We start from the raw sequence: 19,260 nt of genomic DNA on the forward strand, positions 1-19,260 counted from the left end.
CCAACAGCAAACTACTGGTGTGTTTCACAAGCTCCTACAGAAACGTTCATTCCTACCGAGCTCATGACTAGCAGTTGGGGTTAGCAGGTCCTGGTTGCTTGCCCACAGGTTGTTGAAAGGAACTTAGCCTGTAGACCCTAAGGTCAGTGAAGGGATAATGACTAGCTCCTGTATCTTCTCAGGTCAGTTTCACTCCTAGGGATGAAGCCCTTCTTTCCCTGAGCAGACCTAAAGCTTTCTTGCTAGATCTCAAAATAAGCCACAACATTTCTGTCTTCCCTCCATATAATCAACTCCCAGAAAATCAACTCCCAGACAATCAACTCCACCATGAGTTATTTATGCTGTGGCTGACCATTCACTCATCTCAAAACTCTGATGGAGCGTGGGGTACTACAGGCCAGCCCTCTGCTAGGCACTGGTACCCAGAAGTAAGACGAACAAAGCTCTTGGTCCCTAAGGGTTCACAGCTTCTTGTAGTTGTCCTCCCCTCCTTCTGAACTCTCTGCCCCTCCCTTTCCAGCAGGGTGGGCAGGAATGGGATATGACAAGCCCCACATCCTGGTAGTTTAGCCCTAGAGTTATCACCCTGGCTAAAAGCTGAGCCATAAAAAAGTTGGAGTTACTGTCTAAAAGGAGATACTTGCTTATCTGTTTTATTTATCTGTGTCCTCCACAAATCTCCCACCCTTGCTGTGACCACAGGGAACTGAGATTTGGCTGTAATTGCTGCTCAATCACACACCATTAACTTCCCACTTAAGCTCACTTATACCAAGTACATATTTTATCCTCTCACCCACGCAGCCAACACACTAGAGCCCACAAATCATCTGTGTGCACTTTGGAAATTTTTCAATTATTTTTAATCAGCTCAAAACAGTCTGGTCCCAACATAAGAGCTGCCCAGACTCACCAGGTGCCAGGAGCTCAAGGCACCCAGGGAGTAAGGTACATAACAGATCCCTTACCTGCCACAACAATATATTCCTAGCCATCTTTCTTTCATGGGGTGCATCAGCACCAGGAGCAGGCTTCAAGCTATCTTTTAAATGACTGAAGAGGATGTCAAAGTAGATGTTGAATATAGCACTGAGGGGAGCAACAGTATTTAATTTGGGACTTTTTCTATTTAGGGGTGGACTTTTACCTCCATTGGGTGTTGTCACTCACCAAGCTCCCTTTGGTGTGTGTCTCACCACAACACAGCCAGGAAACTGCAAAAAGAGAGACAGATGGTGGGAAAATAAACAGTCTGTGCTTTCTCTAAGCTAAAATTACCTGTTGCTTATCTAATAATAATAATCATCTGCTGCAATTTTTCCAACCCTCAGATAAATCAGATTTAAAATGTTGATGTGTCACAACATCCGATTAGCCGCTGAGGCATAAATTACAGAGCAGAGCTAAGCAAGGTAGGAGAGAAATGACTAGGATGAACAATGGTACCCCAGAAAAGGCTGAGTAAACAAATGTTGTTAAGAAAACCCTTTTCTCATGTAGGGCCACATCACAGTCTCATCAATGATAGTTCCCTACTGAAGCCCCTGAAAACCTGGTTTCTTCTCCCAAAGGAGGAATTTGAAGCTATAAGGGCATAGGCATAAAATGGGAATGGATCCCTGAACATCTGGTACAATGTTTGACCCATGATAGACCCTCTGCAAATATTTGTTGGATGGATGGATGGATGGATGGATGGATGGATTGAATTACATGGCTTATGACGTACTCAATTCATGCAATAATGAGCAGTGATATACCAAGATCCTATACTACTTTTCAGTTTTTTTTCCCATTTCCTTATACCTCTATTCTGGGTATTCTTTATGTCTCGCTCTCTACCTAGATGAATTTCCCCTTCCTAACATGCCAGTCCCTACCTTGCTTAAAAGCCTGACATCATCTGGCCCCTGCCAATCTTTCTAGGATCACCTCCTCTTCTTCCCCACACTCTCAGCTCCAAGTACACTGAAGTCCTTGCATGAGCATGCCTAGTTCTCACTTCCTCGTGTCCGTGTATGTACAGATTTCTCCGTATGAAATGCTTTTCCTTGCCTTTCATCCCTTTTCACACTCTATCAGCAGAACACTTTGTTAACTTCTACCCACCCTCCCAGACGCATGACTTAAATTCTCAGGTGGTGGCTGGTCTTCCTCCAACATCATTACACCAATGACTCAATCATGGCACTCTCCACACTATATGAGAGTGGTTTGTTCACTTACCTGTCTTCCTCTCTAGACTGGGCTGTCCTTGAGAGTAGGAACTCTGGCTTTGCTCTCTGAATTTCCAGCTGTCATTGTGTTTGGCTCATGGTAGGTACTCGGTAACTATGAATGAATAAGTGAATGCCACGGGGAGATGTTTGTCCTGCAAGAGTGATGGCCAGTCATTAATATTTTCTTTTCTCCTCCAGGTTTCTGATTCATCAAATCCATTTCTTAATCGAATGCTCAACAGAGATACTATCACAAGAATAACATATAAAAGTAAGTTTGGTTCAATTTCCTCTACAGCAACTATTCTATAAAGGTTAGACCTGCCTGAAGGCAGGAAGCCAGAACTGATGATCTCCATGGGCCCTTTTCAGTTTCATGATCCTGCAATTCTGTTGAAAGTCACTCTGGAGAGTAAGGTTTGGCTAAGAAGCAGCTCATTTCAAGCAGAAGTCCCTAGTCATCCATGCCTAAGGCGATAATGATTATGATTATGGTGGTCATCTTTATCCCACAGATTGGTAATGAGCCAGGGGACTCTGCTGGCTGATACGCTCCACCATGTCAGCTGGCCACAGTTGGGGCTTTGCCAATGATGGGATTGAGAAAGCACTCATCAGGTACTATGGATCTGATCGCAACACTTACAGAAGTCCTCAGCTAGACCAGTTCTGTGTGTGTGGCTGGGTCTCCTTTCCAGGCAGAGATAGGATGGCATCTCTCTTTATCCACATGTGTGGCCCATGGATGTAGAGGACTTTGTCCAGTTTCCTTGGGTTTCCAGAGTGTTTTATCCCCAGACTCCTTACACAGAAGAGAGAACAGTGCAAAGTTGAAGGAGGAAGGAAAAAGATGCTGCTGTCATCCCCAGCAATCCCAGAAGGTGCAGGATTTGGGAAAAGTTGGGTGAGATGGCACACACCAATAGATGAAAGAAATAATATGAGGATAAAAAGATTGTCTCTACCTAGTTAGGAGTGAGCAGGATACTGGGATTCAAGTCTTGGCTTTGTCCTTTATCAAGGAGTTTCCTCACTTTGAGTGTCATTCATCTTGTAAAGTAAAAAAGCTGAACTTCAAGTTTCTAAAGTCCTTCTAGGTCTGGGATTCTGAATCAAGCAATAGGTAAATAATGATTCTCACAAAAGTGAAAAATAGTTGGCAAACATCCCAGCACCCCACATCCCCTTGGTGTGCCCTTCACCAAGCCAGGAGCTCAGCTGTGTCTGCTGCTTCTATCTCCAATGGCAATGTGAAAAAAAAAAAAAAAAAAAGAATGTGTACAGATCTCATCTTGGACTGCCAAGGGAGAGTATGGAGAATCCTTCACTCAGCCGTTTACTCACTTATCCGACACACATTTCCTGCATGCCTTCCACATGACAGACACCAAGTGAGGCTCCAGGGATGGAAAGATGGCCCAGACAGCAGCCCTACAACTACCAGGTGCTCACCGCCAAGTCCCTCCCATCTGCAGAGGCTGGTAGGGCTGAGGAATGAACCTGGAGAATCCCACTCCACCTAGACAGACATTTCCCAGAAGAATGAATTAAGTTGTCTCCAAGCATATTCTGCCTTTTCTCATTAGTATTCTTGTGGAGTCCTCTCTAAGCACACACTTAGATTGCTCAGCTAAGGGAGATATTTCTGTCTTGTGTGTAAATAGCACATTTATAACTGCCCATAAAAGATTATTATTCTTTTAACTTTTTTGATTAAAAAAGCATGAAAATTAAATAAAATGTTTTCAAATAATCTTGGATTTGCAATTTAGAGACCGTGAAAATGCATGAAATCACACATTAAGCCCCAACACACAGTCTAACAGATTGCCAGTTGCAGAGTAAATCATTAGAGGGACTTTCCTCCCCACCCCACCATCCCGCCCCCAGCACTGGTCTGATTAATATTAAATGATGTGGCTTGGGCCACCAAGGGAGGAGCAAGAGTGGGGAGGAAGTGGAAGGGGAGGCAGGGAAGAAGGGAAAGACGGATGGAAGGAAAGAAAGGAAGAAAGGGAGGGAGGGAAGGAAAAGCATTCCAAGTGTGGAGAGCTACATGCACAAAACCTGGAGAGTACTGAAGGCCAGTGAAGAGTTCAGAGGGAGGAACTCTGTCTTCATCAGCTCTTCGTCTCAGTGCCTAAGACGAGGCACACCCAATAAGCACTGGTGATGGCCTGGGTGAATAGAAGGGTGAATGGCCTCTTTCAGGAGCTGTGACGGGGCAGAGGGAGTGGCAAGAAAGATGTTCTGGAGCCAGATCTTGAGCCATGTTAAGGTGTTTATGCAGAAGGCAGGCAGACATTTAAACACCCTTACCACCTCTGAAGACACATTCCTAGAAATACAAATAGAAGACAGCAGGAGCACCCCCGCTTGTGATCCCCATACTCTATACCTCTCAGGGCCCAGGGAAAAGAAAGGGGAGCCAAAGCAAGATAAAGAGATCCTGGCCTGCATGGGGAAAGGTAGTTGATTTAGGCCCCCTAATAACCCTAATAACAGGAATTTTGAGCTCCTATAATCCAGCAGGGAGTAATGGAGGTGTCCTCTGTAGTGACCTTTGTCACATACCTGAAGGGAGCAGCACTGCAGGGATAATGATGGCCGATTCATGGGAATGACCTCAACACTGCTTTGCCCAGGACACTGTGGCAGAAAGGGATTGATTTGCACAGCAGAAAACCACAGCTCTCTTTTGTCCCTACGGCAGCCAGAAAGTTGGCCCAGTGGCAGGCAGGGGAGTCTGGAACAGGAGTCATTCACTAGAACACAGCCAGTGGGTGGGAAACACAAGACTGGAAGTCTCTCCTGAGGCTCTCCAACAGGCAGCAGGTTAGGCCAGCACTGGCCCATAAATTCAGGTTACAATGAAGACAACTCAGGCGGCCCCATCAGGGTATCCTGCTTCTGTCCTTCTAAGTGTTCGAGAGATAGAAATCAACCCCCCACCCCACCATTTCTACCATGCTACTGAAGGACACCTAACCTCCACCCCTGCCCTTTCTACTGCTGCTACCCAGAACTTCACACCAGCATAGCTTCAATTTGCTCTGCTCATTTAGATGTAGTATCCACTCTGCAAGGTGCTGAGCCACAGGATTATGGAGATGATGCTTACTGAGCACTTTCCACACACCAAGGTCTATGCTTTACATGCAGGCCCCTTACCTAGTGCTAATGAAGTCCTTCAGAGTGGTATGATTGCCATCCCCAGTTTACAGATGGGAAAAATCAAGGCTTCAAGAGGTGAAGTCATTTGACCAATGACACACATTTAATGGCTGTATCAGTCAGCAACTTCTGCGTAATAAACAAGCATTCAATGATAAGCATTGATTTCTTATTGCTGCCTCTGTGGGTTGGTAGGGGTGGCTCTGCTTCCAGTTACAGGTCTGCGAGTGAGCTGAAGCAGCTCAGCTCCACATGGCTCTCATTTTTCTAGGATCGAGATGATATCCAGGGCAAGTAGTTCTCATGGTAGAGGGAAGAAATAAGTGATGTGACTTAAGGCCTAGTCATGAAACTCACACATTCACTCTGTCCACTTCCACAAGCCAAAGCAAGCCATATGGCCAAGCTCAACATGAAAATCCTCCCAAGGAGATGAAGATGAGGAAGAAGTGAACATTTCCTGAAAAATACTCTATTCTTCCATGGTGGAAGAGCAAGGATCCAAATACGGGTCTTCCTGGGTACTGTTTCCTCTGCTTTTCCTTCCTATCATGCTTTCTCCCTGAGGAGGAAGGAAAGCTTAGGTCCAGGGTCTTAAAACTAATTGCAATGAAGATACTTTCACATTCCATGAAACTTATTAGTACGTTTCTCTTAATTCCAACTTTGGTTCAGTTTGAAGAAGCATCTTTTTGCTGTTTCATGTGCCTCCACTTGAAAGGGACATATACTAACCACAGAACTGATGGGAACTTTGGCAGTTCAAGTCCATCCTGACCTAAGCTCTCTCCAACTCCTGCCTGGCATGGTACCTCCAGTGGAAATCAGTCATTCAGAGGGACACAGTGACATTGCCATTATTGCCATAGTTACCAGAGAAGGCACAGAGATTAATTCTAGAAGGGATCGGTCTTCTGCAAATCTGCCCTTTGAAGGTCATTGTAACAAAAAGCCAATCTAGGAATTTAAGCAGAGTGACATAATCTGCTGACAAAAGGATTGCCTCAATGCTTGGTTGAGAATAGACTACAAGGGGTAGAGTCAACAATAGAAGAGGATTGCAGCAACCCAAATGATGAGACGATGGCACTCACCATGACCAGGCTGATGGGGATTGGCAGGGAGATGGTGAGAAATAATTGGGTATATTTTAAAGAAAAACCCAAGAGACCAGGCACAGTGGCTCACACCTGTAATCCGAGCATTTTGGGAGGCCGAGGCAGGTGGATCACGAGGTCAGGAGTTCGAGACCAGCCTGACCCCATCAGGTCAGGTCAGTAGAGATGGTGAGACCCCACCTCTACTAAAAATACAAAAAGTAGCTGGGCATAGTGGCACGCACCTATAATTCCAGCTACTCAGGAGGCTGAGGCAGGAGAATCACTTGAACCTGGGAGGCGAAGGTTGCAGTGAGCTGAGATCACACCATTGCACTCCAGCCTGGGCAACAAAGCAAGACTCTGTCTCAAAAAAAAAAAAAAAAAAGCCAAGAAGTGTACTGATATATCTGATAATACGTCTGATGTTTTATGTGAGAGAAAGGGGAGTGAGGGATGACTGTAAGGCTTTTAGCCTGAGCAACTGCAAGGAAGACATTTTCATCCACTGAGATGGGGAGACTGTAGATGAAGCATATTCGTGGGTGGGGAGGAAATCAGAAGTTTTGAACATGTTCAGCTTGAGATGTTTATAAGGTACCCACGAAGTGGTGTGGAGTAGGCAGTTGGATATATGAGTCTAGATTTCAGGAGGGAGAACTGGAGATATAAATGTGGAAGACGTTGGCATCCAGATGGCGTTTAAACGTTGGTGAAATCCTGGGAGTAAGAATAAATAGAGAAGAGAGGCGGGACATGTCCTCACTTTTGAAAGAGCAACTCAAATCTCCATGACTTAGGATTGAAAATCACTTCTAAAGATATCTTTAAAATCCCACCCTGGAAGAGGCTCCCGCGTGGCTGCCTCATCGGCTCGCTGAGGTGGTGCAGGGAGCTGCTGCAGGCATGGAGGCACTGGGGTGAAATCACAACATGGCAGCTGGAAGAGACACAGTCCATTTGCCCAGTTTGTAGGATTGGGCACAGAATGAATGACCAGGAAAAAAAAGGGGAACTGTGCAAAATCATTCTTTTGAGTCAGTTAAAAAAAAAAAAAATCAATGCCAGGAAATTCATACAAGGAGTAAAGAGGGAGAATCTCGCCAAGAGGATTAGGAATTTTGGAAGCTACATATTATGCTGGTAAAGGCACCACACCCATGGGAGGCAGTGTGTTCTAGTGAAGAGAGATCTGGGCTCCTATCCTGGCTCTACCACTTCCTTTTGTTGCCTGACTTCAAGCAACCTTCTAAACACCTCCCCCATCTGTAAGAGGAGGATATCATTGCTGATGCTGAGATGCTTGGCGTGAGAATCAAACAAGGTAATGAGTCAAATGCCTGAACAATGAGCGGTATAAACTAGGTGTACAATGAACGTGTATTTCTAAGTTGTCCTAAGGTACATGACTGTCAAATCCAGCTTCCTTCAGGGCAGGAGGCAGGTGCTATGATGCCAAATAAAAATTATGTTGAAGGTAAATGCAATACAGGACACAGAGTCAACAGAATTTGCTTACTTTAAATGAAACACCACTCCTGTGCTTGAATCCATGCAGTGGATGGTAATGAGTTAATGAGATTCTACTACTTTCCTTGCAAGCTTAGATTTCATATGTCTGAGTGAAACTTATAAAACACTCTAACTGGGACTGACAATGAAAAAAACCAGCCTGAACTAAATTTGGGCTGAATTTAGAAAGTCTTCTAAAGAAAATCCATTTTATTAAAGTCAAATTCCCCTTCAACAGATTGGAGGTGAAGACTGAAATCATGACATTGAAAAATAGATTTTCTGAATGGATTTTCTGGAGGAGATACTGGTAATTTACTTGAAGTATTTTAATTTTTTAATGTAGTGTATACGAATAATACTAATATCTCTCATTTTTCTTGTGTTAATTAATTGGCATTAATTAACAGAATCCCAATTAAATAAAAGGTAGTATTCTTATTTTATCTACCCGATTTCATTAAGCTAGCATTATTTTTTAAAGAGATTTTATGCTATTTTCAAGTGGCTAAACTAGTGACCGATGGAGTGTAAAGAGGCTTCTTAAGTGGGTAAGAGGGAATAGTTATTAGAACACTGCATATAAAACACTTTCTTCCAACATCCTAGGACAGTATTATTTTAGTAGCTTCATTCTCCTTCAATGTCACATGCCCCATTCATTTCATGGGTAATAAATACAGTGGTGAGCTTTAGTCCAATAAGAATCCAAAAGATCACAAATTTCAAATTTAAAAAGGTATGGTGGCCGGGCGTGGTGACTCACGTTCATAATCCCAGCATTTTGGGAGGCAGAGATGGGCAGATCACCTGAAGTCAGGAGTTCGAGACCAGTGTGGCCACCATGGTGAAACCCTGTCTCTACCAAAAATACAAATATTAGCTGGGCATGGTGGCAGGCACCTATAATCCCAGCTACTTGGGAGGCTGAGGCAGGACAATCAGTGGAACCTGGGAGGTGGAGGTTACAGTGAGCCAAGATCACGCCACTGCACTCCAGCCTGAGCAACAGAGTAAGACGCCATCTCAAATAAAAAATAAGAAAAAAAAAGAGATAGGGCTATTGTCTTAAAGTATTTCCTCTAAGGAAATAAAACCACACCACTGAAGGCATCTGGAGGAGAGCTTTCAAATACAGCGTTTTAACACGTGGCACAAGCCCCTTAAAGCATTTTTTTCAGTCTTACCCGTTTATAACTTTGCTTTACCCGCTATAACTTTATAACCTCCCCCAACCCCCAGATATTCTATTCAGCTAAAAGATGAATGTGTAGGCCAGGACAGACTAACTTGGAACTGCCTTAAACTTCTCAGTTCTTTGGGAAGTGTTTTATGCGCCGCTCCTCAGAGGGACGCAGTGTTAAATGTGATGAAATATGACCAAGGAGTTTAAGCATATTGCTCCTGGTGCCTTTCTCTATGCTTAATTGAACTTGTACTCTCATTTCAAAGGAACGGCTTTGGAAATGTTTTCACAGAATGCGAAATGCAGCACACCACTTTCCATGTTGCAATCTAAGTAGGTACTCATGTCAGCAAGGAACAGAACAGGAGCAGCTCACCTCCATGAATCCAATTCTCAGAGGCCCCTTTTTTCATTTATTGTTTGTGTAAAACAAAATATCATATTACTTCATTCTTTAGTAATTGCCTTTTTTCATTTCAGTTGAATTTGCCTCAGATTACAAGAGGAAATGTCATTCTATATGAGAAAATTGCCAAATAGTTCCATATTGATCAGGAACTAGTCCAGTATTGATCTCTGAAACTGCCGTGCCTTGTTCTCATTGGAATAGTTCTCTTTGAATGGGAACTTCATAAGCAGGAAGCCGGGCAATATTAAATCTCATCAGTGGTCCACATGAGTAAGCACGATGCATTTCACAGAGGCTGCCTGTTAAATGCAGACTGAAAAAAAAAAAGCTCAGACTGAGGGAAAGTTTTCCCCCACCCACCCCATGTGGTCCTAGGCGTTTTATCACAGTGTACATCTCCTACAAAAAGAAAAAGTCAGCTTGGGAGTTGTAACCATGACTAAGAACTCAGTATAAGATAAATCACAGGTTCATCAAGAACATGTCAAAAAACCAAAGGTTCAGCTGTCAACTTCTGCAGTCATTTGAAATAATAAAATTGGGTGATAAACTACACACATATATTCTACACTTATTGATTATCCAAGATCCAAGGGGTCTTCCTTTACTGTAAAGATATAGCCAACACATACAAAATTACAACACCGTCATACAAAAATTTGACCTGCCTAAGATAAATTTGGCTAACAAGCTTATTTATGTTGAAAGATGTTTTTGGATCCTAATACTTGAAGATGCAATTTTCCAGGACTGTCTGGTACCCTCAAATAAGAGGTTACACTCTTTTCCGTGAAGGAAGAATGAGTTGCTGGCAAAGCTACCATTAGAACTCAGACTTGAATTAGGACTCTTGACTTGACATCTAGGATTTGCCCTTTATAAGCTATTTTCTCATATGACAGGTAAATAGCTGATAGAGATATGAGAGAGAGATGAAAGAGAGAGAGAGAGAGACAGAAAAAGGGGATAGGTAGAGAAACCTCTCTGTAAAACTATTCATGAAACTTGATTTGAACATCTGTCCTCACTTGCACCAATAAACATCCTTAAAGCAAGCAGAGGCATGCAGGATCACTCCCACCGGCCTCTGAGCTTCACCCCAGATTTGCATCTTTGTTCACAAACAACTCTGACCCCCTCTAGATCTTTGCCATCCTTACTCATGAATAGAGCCATGGAAGTTTAGAGAGAAGAATCGCCCTTCTGGTATATTGGTTCTCAGTCTCCTTTCTGTCTATAATGCCCAGACGATAATGCTGACAAGAACCAAACAATGGTTTTCTGCTGGCTGCTGCATGGACAAGATAGTATGTGACTAAAAACTAGTTCCCGGCCTAGTTAGCCCTGGAAAACACCCCAGCATACCTTGACATTAGGGCTGAAAACTTCTGTTTTACTCATGTTCTTTTCTTGGGTCCTTCTGCTTCTGTCCTATCAAACATACCAAGCAAGCTTCAATAGAGAGAAAAGAAGATGTAAAAACTTTAGCCAGTGTCTTTCAAATCCCAATACCTAAAAGACAGACACTGATTCAATGGCAGCCTCTGAGGCAGCGTGATGAGTCATGAAAACAAACATGACACATTAAATGCACACCGACTCAGCAATGTTAATATGAAGGTACAGGAGTCTTTGGTATGGAAACATGGTAATACCATAGGGAGATGGAAACAGGGCAGGCAATCTCACCCTAATGTCTTAGGGTGTGACACATGGGGGCGGGGATGGTATGCAGCATGTATTTAAGCTGAGGACGCTGACTGGAACCTCAGAGATGCTTCCCCTCATCCGACAGATGATGTCATCTCTTTCTCCCTTGCTTTTGCCCAGCACTGCCGGCAAGCAGAGCCACTGAGCAGAAACCATTTCATTCGTTCATTCAAGCAGTGTTTACTATACACCCATTATGTGGTGGACTCATGCTGGCATTTGGGGGCTCAGAGATAAAAGATGCAAACCCTACCCATGAAGGCGCACAGTTTAGTAGGGACAGTCAAACAGGTAAATAATGATTGGCAAGCTAATTCAGTAAATACAGTGAAAGAGGTGGGCACTGGCCCAGCTGGGGAAACCAGGGAGTCCTTGAGGAGAGGAACAGTAGTTATCCCAGGGAAGCAGGGCAAGGACCCTCCAGGGCAGGGCAGGAGGATGTGACAAACCTGGACCGCACCTTGTGCTAGGTGCTTGAGAAGCATGATCCCGTTTATTCCTCAAACAAGCCCATGAGCCAAGTACTCCAAACATCTGCATATTACAAATGTGGAAACTGAGGCTCAGATGGTTACCTATGGGTCCAAGGATACACGGACAGTGAGCAGCAAAGTCCGCTCCAACTGAGATGTGAGTCTAAAGCTCACTCTCTCCACTCTGGGTCTTTCCAAGTTCTGCTGTGTGAGGATACAGAAAGGGCAAAAGGTAGAGTATACATATTAACAAGATTTGCAGAAAGAACACAGTGGGGAATGAAAATGTCAGGACAGCAGAAGCTGCCTATGTCCTCTGATGACTGTTGCATCTTGGAGAGGGAGTGGACAACGAGGGATCTCCTGGCAGGACCTCAGTGGATGTAGTCTGGGGTATCAGCACTATGGTGTTTTGGAAACTTGCTGTGTGTAAGAAATCCCTGAGCATAACCTTTGCCTCTTGCTCCTAGCCTATACCACACCTCGGCCCCCAATATTTTCCACAAATATAGGTGCAGCACAAAGGCTGGTTATAGTTTCAAAGAAACAAAACATGTTCCTTTTATTTACTCCAGTCATGCCTGGAATGCCTCTCTTTCTACTTCTTCACTTCTCCCCACCACCCCAAATAAAATAAAATGCAATAATAACAGCATGCTAGAGTACGCAATGTGTTCCCCGTGCAAGCTTGGTTAAGCAAATCACATTGACCTTTAACAAAAATGTGCCGAATGCTTCCTTATCTTATTCAATATGTTAATCTTCAGGCCAAACCACCATTAGAGCAAGCCTCATTAAGTGCAGATCTGATCATGCAACTCCCTGGCTTCAAACCCTTCAGTGGTTCCGCATTGCCTCCGGATGAAGCCCAAACTCCCAGTAGCGCTGGAAAGACCTTCTGGTGTGGCCTGTGCTGACCCCACCAGCCACATTTCTCACAGCAGCCCTCCCTCCCCTTGCATCTCCATGTCCCCCTGCAGCTCACACTCCATTCGTCCCCAAGTACACACCACTCTTTCCTTGGGTCTTTTTCTAGCATTGCTCTGTCTACAGTGGCCTTGACACCCTACCCCACTGCCAGCTACACACTGATCACCTTCTGCTGTTAAAGATGCAGTTGAAGTCAACTCCTCAATTCATTCCTTCCTCAGTCCCCCGCACCCCCGCCCCAGACAAAACTCACAGCCTCTCTTGGGCCCAGTGCAGATTTAGGTCAGTGTCTCTATGATGCCTTCTGCATTCACTTAATTATTTCCTACTCACCTATACCTGGCTTAGTGCCTGACACTTATTAGGGATTTAAGGGGCAGTCAGAGACAAATGCTGATATCCAATGTTAACTTATTATGTTGGCCCCGATATATATATGTGTGTGTGTGTGTGTGTGTGTGTATATATGTGTATATATATGTGTATGTGTATATGTGTGTATATATGTATACATGTATATATGTGTATATATGTATCTATGTACGTGTATATATGTATACATGTATATGTGTGTATATATGTATATGTGTATATATGTATACATGTATATATGTGTGTATATATGTATATGTACGTATGTATATATGTCAGCAATACCATCCCTTTCTCAAGAAACCTAATTTTTAAATCTTCTTTCCTTCTCTAGATGATGCATATTTACTACAGGGGCTTAATATAGAGGAACTATATCCAGAGACCTCTAGTTTCATCACTTATGATGGGTCGATGACTATCCCACCCTGCTATGAGACAGCAAGTTGGATCATAATGAACAAACCTGTCTATATAACCAGGATGCAGGTGAGTTTCTCTCTGGTCCTTTAGCTAAAGGAAAAGAATGATGTAAAAAAAAAAATCACTGAATTGTGGAATGCCTATTCTAATAGTTTACTAGGACCATTATAACAAAGTCCCACAAACTGTGTAGTTTAAACCAATACAAACTTATCACCTCACAGTTCTGGAGACTAGAGGTTCAAGACCAAGGTGTTGGCAGCATTGCTTCCTTCAGTGGGATGTGAGGAACAATCTGTTGCATGCCTCTCCCCTAGCTTCTAGTGGTTTGCTGACAATCTTTGGTGTGCTTTGGTATTTAAAAGCAGCACCCCAAGCTCTACCTACATTTTTTTTCTTTCTTTTTTGAGATGGAGTGTCACTCTTGTTACCCAGGCTGGAGTGCAGTGGCGCGATCTCGGCTCACTGCAATATCCACCTCCTGGGTTCAAGCGATTCTCACGCCTCAGCCTCCTGAGTAGCTGGGATTACAGGCACATGTCACCACGCCCGGCTAATTTTTGTACTTTTAGTAGAGATAGGGTTTCACCATGTTGACCAGGCTGGTCTTGAACTCCTGACCTCAGGTAATCCATCTGCCTCGGCCTCCCAAAGTGCTGGCATTACAGGTGTGAGCCACCATACCCAGCCTCTACCTCCATCTTTATAAGGTGTTTTCTCTGTGTCTGAGGCTCTGTGTCCAAATTTCCCATTTTTATAAAAACACCTTCTGTATTGCATTAAAGCCTACCCCCAATAAGCTTGTCTTAGCTAATTCCATCTGCAATGACTATTTTCCAAATAAGGTCACATTCTGAGCTACTGGGGGTTACCAGTACCTTCAGCTTATGAATTTCAGGGGTATACGATTCAACCCATATGCCTGGGTTTAAAGAGCCAGCATCCAAAAGGCTTAGCCTGAGCTAATTATAGAAGCATCTCACCTGTCTCAGTGGGAAAAGACAGCCATTAGTTCCCAGAGTGCATTCTACAACTACAGTGTTCAGAAAGCAAGCCAGCAAAATGGAAGATGTCATCATGCGTTTGAAAAAGTTGGGTTTTAAAAAGTTAAATAGATTCCATTCTTGAAGGACTTCTGGGGTCCTTAAGTGCTAATACATGTGTCAGTCTTCAAGAGGAAGTGGTATGATATGTAGCGTTTCGCACACATATTTGAATGTGGGGTTTTTTTGGATCATCTCGCAGAGTTAGTACTCCTCAGAACTCGACGGAAGGCAGATGGGTCCTCCTGTGTGAGCTCAGCTACACAGCTTATTGTGCTCTTCAGGCCTGTCACCCACATCTATGAAATGAACACTCCTCTTCTTTATTGAGAGGGGGATAAATTACATGAGTTCGCTCCAGCTCTGACATTCTACGACTGTAGGAGTCTATAACAAATTAAAGGAGAGATGAGCAAAGGAAGCAGAAGCCAATCTCCTTGATGGGATATGTGTTCCCACCTGACAACCATCTGAACAATTTGAAATTCCTTATCCCATCTGTATTGATGAGGACTCACTAGGTGACAGGCAACAGTAACTCCCCGCTTAAGCTTAGAAAAAGCATTTATTCGAGAGCCACAGGGGCATCTTAGAGAATTTAACATCAGAAATTGACATCAGAAATTCACTGAAATGGGAACCCCAGAAGTGCTTTCTCTCTGCTGTCCTCTTGTCACCACACATTCACTTCATTCTTCTCTCCTGCTAGAGACCGTCTTCTTTGGCCTCACAGTCCTGTGGCAGAACACGGCTGCAAACAGTCCAGCCACGTGGCCCTCATAGTCTCACAGAAAAGAAACCAAACTGGTCCAGCTTAGTTTAGCTCTGACCCACGGACCAGTCACTATGATCCAGGTAATACTATGTGGGAGTCATGGAGTTATTGAACCAAAGAGTATCAAAGAACGAACGAACCCTGGAGAAACCTAACCAGATTTCCTCCTTATATGGATGCTGCATTTGAGGGTGACAGAGCGCAAGTGACTTGTTCAGAGGCATACATAGGCTAGTAAGCTAGAAGCAGGGCTGGCTTCATGCACGGAGGCATAGTGGGCCTTCAGCTCAACTGAACCCATGGAAAAAAGGGATTCTGTGGGGCTTATACAGCCCTTTCCTCATACAGCTGATACCACCTAGCTTGGCCACAGTCTCTGTGGTCTTATTTCTTCCCTAGTGCATTTAAGAGGATGGTTGGATCTCACAGCTACTTCTCTCTCCTCAGATGCATTCCTTGCGCCTGCTCAGCCAGAACCAGCCATCTCAGATCTTTCTGAGCATGAGTGACAACTTCAGGCCTGTCCAGCCACTCAACAACCGCTGCATCCGCACCAATATCAACTTCAGTTTACAGGGGAAGGACTGTCCAAACAACCGAGCCCAGAAGCTTCAGTATAGAGGTGGGTGTGGTGGCTCAGAGCGTGGAGGATCTAGGCCAGAGCTCAGTCTCTCTGCTTAGACCTGTTCTTAAAGGCCTGGCATTATCTTCCATCATAGGAATGATGATTATATATGACAATAACCATCACGCTCCATTTGCATGGTGGTGAAGGTCTTAAGTTTTGATATATGTGATATAGACATCTGTATGAACGCATCTAGGTAGCTAGGTAGGTAGGTAAGTGGGTGGGTGGATGGATGGATGGTAGGTAGATGGCAAGGTGTAGAGGTTTGATATATGTGAGAGAGAGATATATATATATATAACCTTTAAATACACATATGAAACCTTTAAAACCCCTGTAGATCAAGCAAGACAGCTTCTTTTTATTGCCATTTTATAGAAGAGCCCAGAAAGGCTGATGCTCCCAAGGTTATCTGTTAGAACAGGACAGCAAAAAGCATTAGAGCTTTTAAGTATATGCAAGAAAGACCCCCTTTTCCCTAGAAGGTTAACAAATACTCTAAAGGGCAGGCCATTAGGATCCAATGGGATAATTTGTGAGTGTATCTTTGCCCAGTGCTATGTCCCTAGAAATGGTTATTATTCCTACTAAAGGGGACATTTAAGGTGACATCTGCCTCCTGTAACTCTGTGATCCACACCCAGCCCTCCCTCTCTTCCCTTCTGCATACTACTAAACATCTGTTAATCATTGTGGTAAACATTCACTGTAGAAAGAGGCACGATGGGGTCTTGGAGGGCCCTGGACTGGAAATCAGGACATCTAAGTCCTGGGCCGGGTTCTAACAAGCTGTACAAACCCAGCCACATTGTTTACCCCCTAGACCTGGCTTCTTCATGACAGTTCCTATGACATCTACTTCACAGTTTGTTAAAGGAAGCAAACAAGAGCCTGGATGGGGAGGCCCTTTGTAGCAATAACATGCTCCCCAAATAGGAGGGCTGTGGTTATTACCAGACAGCTTTTAGAAGCAGCCTCCACCACTACTCCTTGATCCTCCACTTCATTCTTCCTACTTCCCCCATGTTCCCTTCTTTTTTGTCTCTCAGATACACTTGCGTGCCCAAACTACATATTTTCCACTCCCTTCCAGCCAGAACTACCAGAAAAGTAAATACCTAACTCATTCATTGCTTCTTCTCATTAGTCAATACCCCTGTATTGTGTTCCTAGTATGTGTCAGTTAGTTGGGTGATGGGTGACAGATAGGACCCCTAGCCACACAGAGCATATGGTCTACAACAGGAGTCTACACACTTTTTCTATAAAGGACAGAGTAAATATGTTAAGTTTTGAAGCCATAAAATCTCTGTGGCACTCTGACATTATTGTATGAAATCAGCCATTGATAATATGTAAATGAATGGGTATGGCTGTGTTCCAATAAAACTTTATTTATAAAAACAGGTATTGTGCTGGATTAGATGTGTGGACTGTTGTTTTTCCATCCCTGGCCTAGAGCAGTGTCATCCACTAGAACTTTCTGTGGTAATGGGAATGTTTTCATGATAGGTTGATTACTATCCTGCATTGTCCAATACAGCAGCTACTAGCCATATGTGGCTATTGAACATTGGATGGGTGACTAGTACAATGATGCAACTAATTTTTTAATTTTAATTAATTTTAATGTATAGTATGTTGGTCAGTATAGGCCTAGAAGGTCATGGAGAATTGGAAGGGGGTAGTTGAAATGCACGTAAGTAAGCAGGCATTTACAAAACAGTCCCGTCCCCTCTGGAGGAATTCCGTAAAACTGTGCAAATTAATTGAATATGCCTCATTTTATGTTGTATGTGTGATTTTTTTTTCTTTCTCTCTCTCTGCAGTAAATGAATGGCTCCTCAAGTAGGGAACAAAGCCAAGAAGAATCCCACCTCAGTGAAATGCTACAACTGTGAATTGACGTAACCTAGAATGTCCCCCTTCTTGCTTCTCTCTCCTTCTTTCCCCCAAGCCTCATTCATTCTTGGGATTGGCCCTTTCTTCATGAAAAGTGTCTGCAAAACCATGGCAGAGGAATACATCTCTCACACACTCACAAACACACACACAAGCACTTGCACATACATACACACACTCTCTTACAACCTCCATCATGGGAAGTCAAGTTTCAGAAACAAAAGTCTCATTCATAAGGTCTTAGAAGAAAATAACCAGTTAACCTGATTACAATTTTGATACCGTTTTCCTGAACTAATAAATCTACCCAATGAGACTTTTCAGCCTTTGTACATACAAAATTCTTCCAAAAGAGAGAGAAAATACAGCTCTGATGGCATCAAACGGACTTTGCATCAAGTAATTTCAGATAGTGTCCTAGGATCCTTTGAGGGTGCTGGTAGCAGGTGAGCAGGACAAAGTTGACCAAGGACACTTATTTCTAGATTATGATTCTTCTGTTTACTCAACAATTTAAAAAGAAAAAAAAAGGACAGACATTGAAGAGCTACACATTGTATATATATCACCACAGACTATAAAGAAATGGAATTATTTCCTTCTTTGTCACATATCTGTAGTAGGATTTGCCAAGATCAGAAATGACCCATTTGCTGTTTCTTGTTTTCCAAAGGTCATACATTGTGTTTGGTTATTGTTACCAGCTCAATAAATGTGTTTAACGAGTTAATTTCATTTTTCTGGCTTTGGTCTATTCTCCTTCCTTACAGGCTAAGCCCTGGCTCCATGCAACTGCATTCTTTGATTTCACTTGTTCCTTCATCTACATGTTTTGTTCATTTGCAGCCAGTTTTTACTGAGTTTGTGGCAATCAGGAATGCATTTGCTAAGCAAGTATAACTTTAATTCCACTCCATGGCTCGATCATTCACATGAGGTGAGCTTCAGCCTGAGATAGCAGGCGACAGATTTCTTGCGTTTCAAAACTGCCATGCCCCCCTGTGATGCTCCCGTGAAGGAATGCACTTTGCCTTGTAAGTTCCTGGGAAAGGGGTATCTTTTCTCTCCAGGTGCAGCCAGATCTCACAAAGTACAAACGAATGCCTTTCTTTTCTTGTTTATAATGGTCACTCACTGTGTTTGGTTACTGTCAAGAAATCAATAAATGTGTTTAACAAGTTACCCAGTACCTATGTCTGACTTTATTGAGAGAGAGGATGCTCCCTGCTGAAGTCTCTGAGTCCTGCTGGGTGCAGGAGCAATTGCATATGAGACTGGCAGGGCAGCCAGAACAGCCTGTCTGGCCATTCCCAGAGCCAGGTAATTAATACCCTGTTGAGAAAACATATAGGCTTAGCTGCTGGAAGAGAATACTTGGATGTTTGTTCAGTGGCCAAATTAAAA

The 19,260-nt window shown here is 43.4% G+C and overlaps 1 protein-coding gene and 1 long non-coding RNA gene across 3 annotated transcripts in view; one reads left to right on the forward strand and one right to left on the reverse strand.

The window, feature by feature from the left end:
• LOC102128365 (uncharacterized) overlaps nucleotides 1-13,412 on the reverse strand; it is a 77,662-nt gene extending 64,250 nt beyond the window's left edge. Inside the window, exons 1-5 of one of the 2 annotated variants that reach the window (XR_012425637.1) lie at nucleotides 10,966-13,412; nucleotides 3,188-9,913; nucleotides 2,869-3,024; nucleotides 2,230-2,374; nucleotides 1,174-1,217 (exon numbers count right to left, since the gene is read on the reverse strand). This is a non-coding gene — a long non-coding RNA (uncharacterized lncRNA). Of the gene's footprint in view, nucleotides 1-1,173; nucleotides 1,218-2,229; nucleotides 2,375-2,868 lie in introns of both variants that reach the window. The other variant, XR_010581814.1, reaches the window with a different exon arrangement.
• Nucleotides 1-19,038, forward strand: part of CA10 (carbonic anhydrase 10) — a 544,961-nt gene extending 525,923 nt beyond the window's left edge. The window contains exons 7-10 of the mRNA XM_045375029.2: nucleotides 2,421-2,493; nucleotides 13,420-13,574; nucleotides 15,774-15,948; nucleotides 17,784-19,038. Coding sequence (XP_045230964.1) covers nucleotides 2,421-2,493; nucleotides 13,420-13,574; nucleotides 15,774-15,948; nucleotides 17,784-17,806 — 426 coding nt within the window. The 3' untranslated portion in view covers nucleotides 17,807-19,038. The remainder of the gene's footprint in view (nucleotides 1-2,420; nucleotides 2,494-13,419; nucleotides 13,575-15,773; nucleotides 15,949-17,783) is intronic.
• Nucleotides 19,039-19,260: the final 222 nt, after the last annotated feature.

The sequence above is a fragment of the Macaca fascicularis genome, chromosome 16, assembly GCF_037993035.2.
Source record: "Macaca fascicularis isolate 582-1 chromosome 16, T2T-MFA8v1.1".
Classification (NCBI taxonomy): Eukaryota; Metazoa; Chordata; class Mammalia; order Primates; family Cercopithecidae; genus Macaca; species Macaca fascicularis.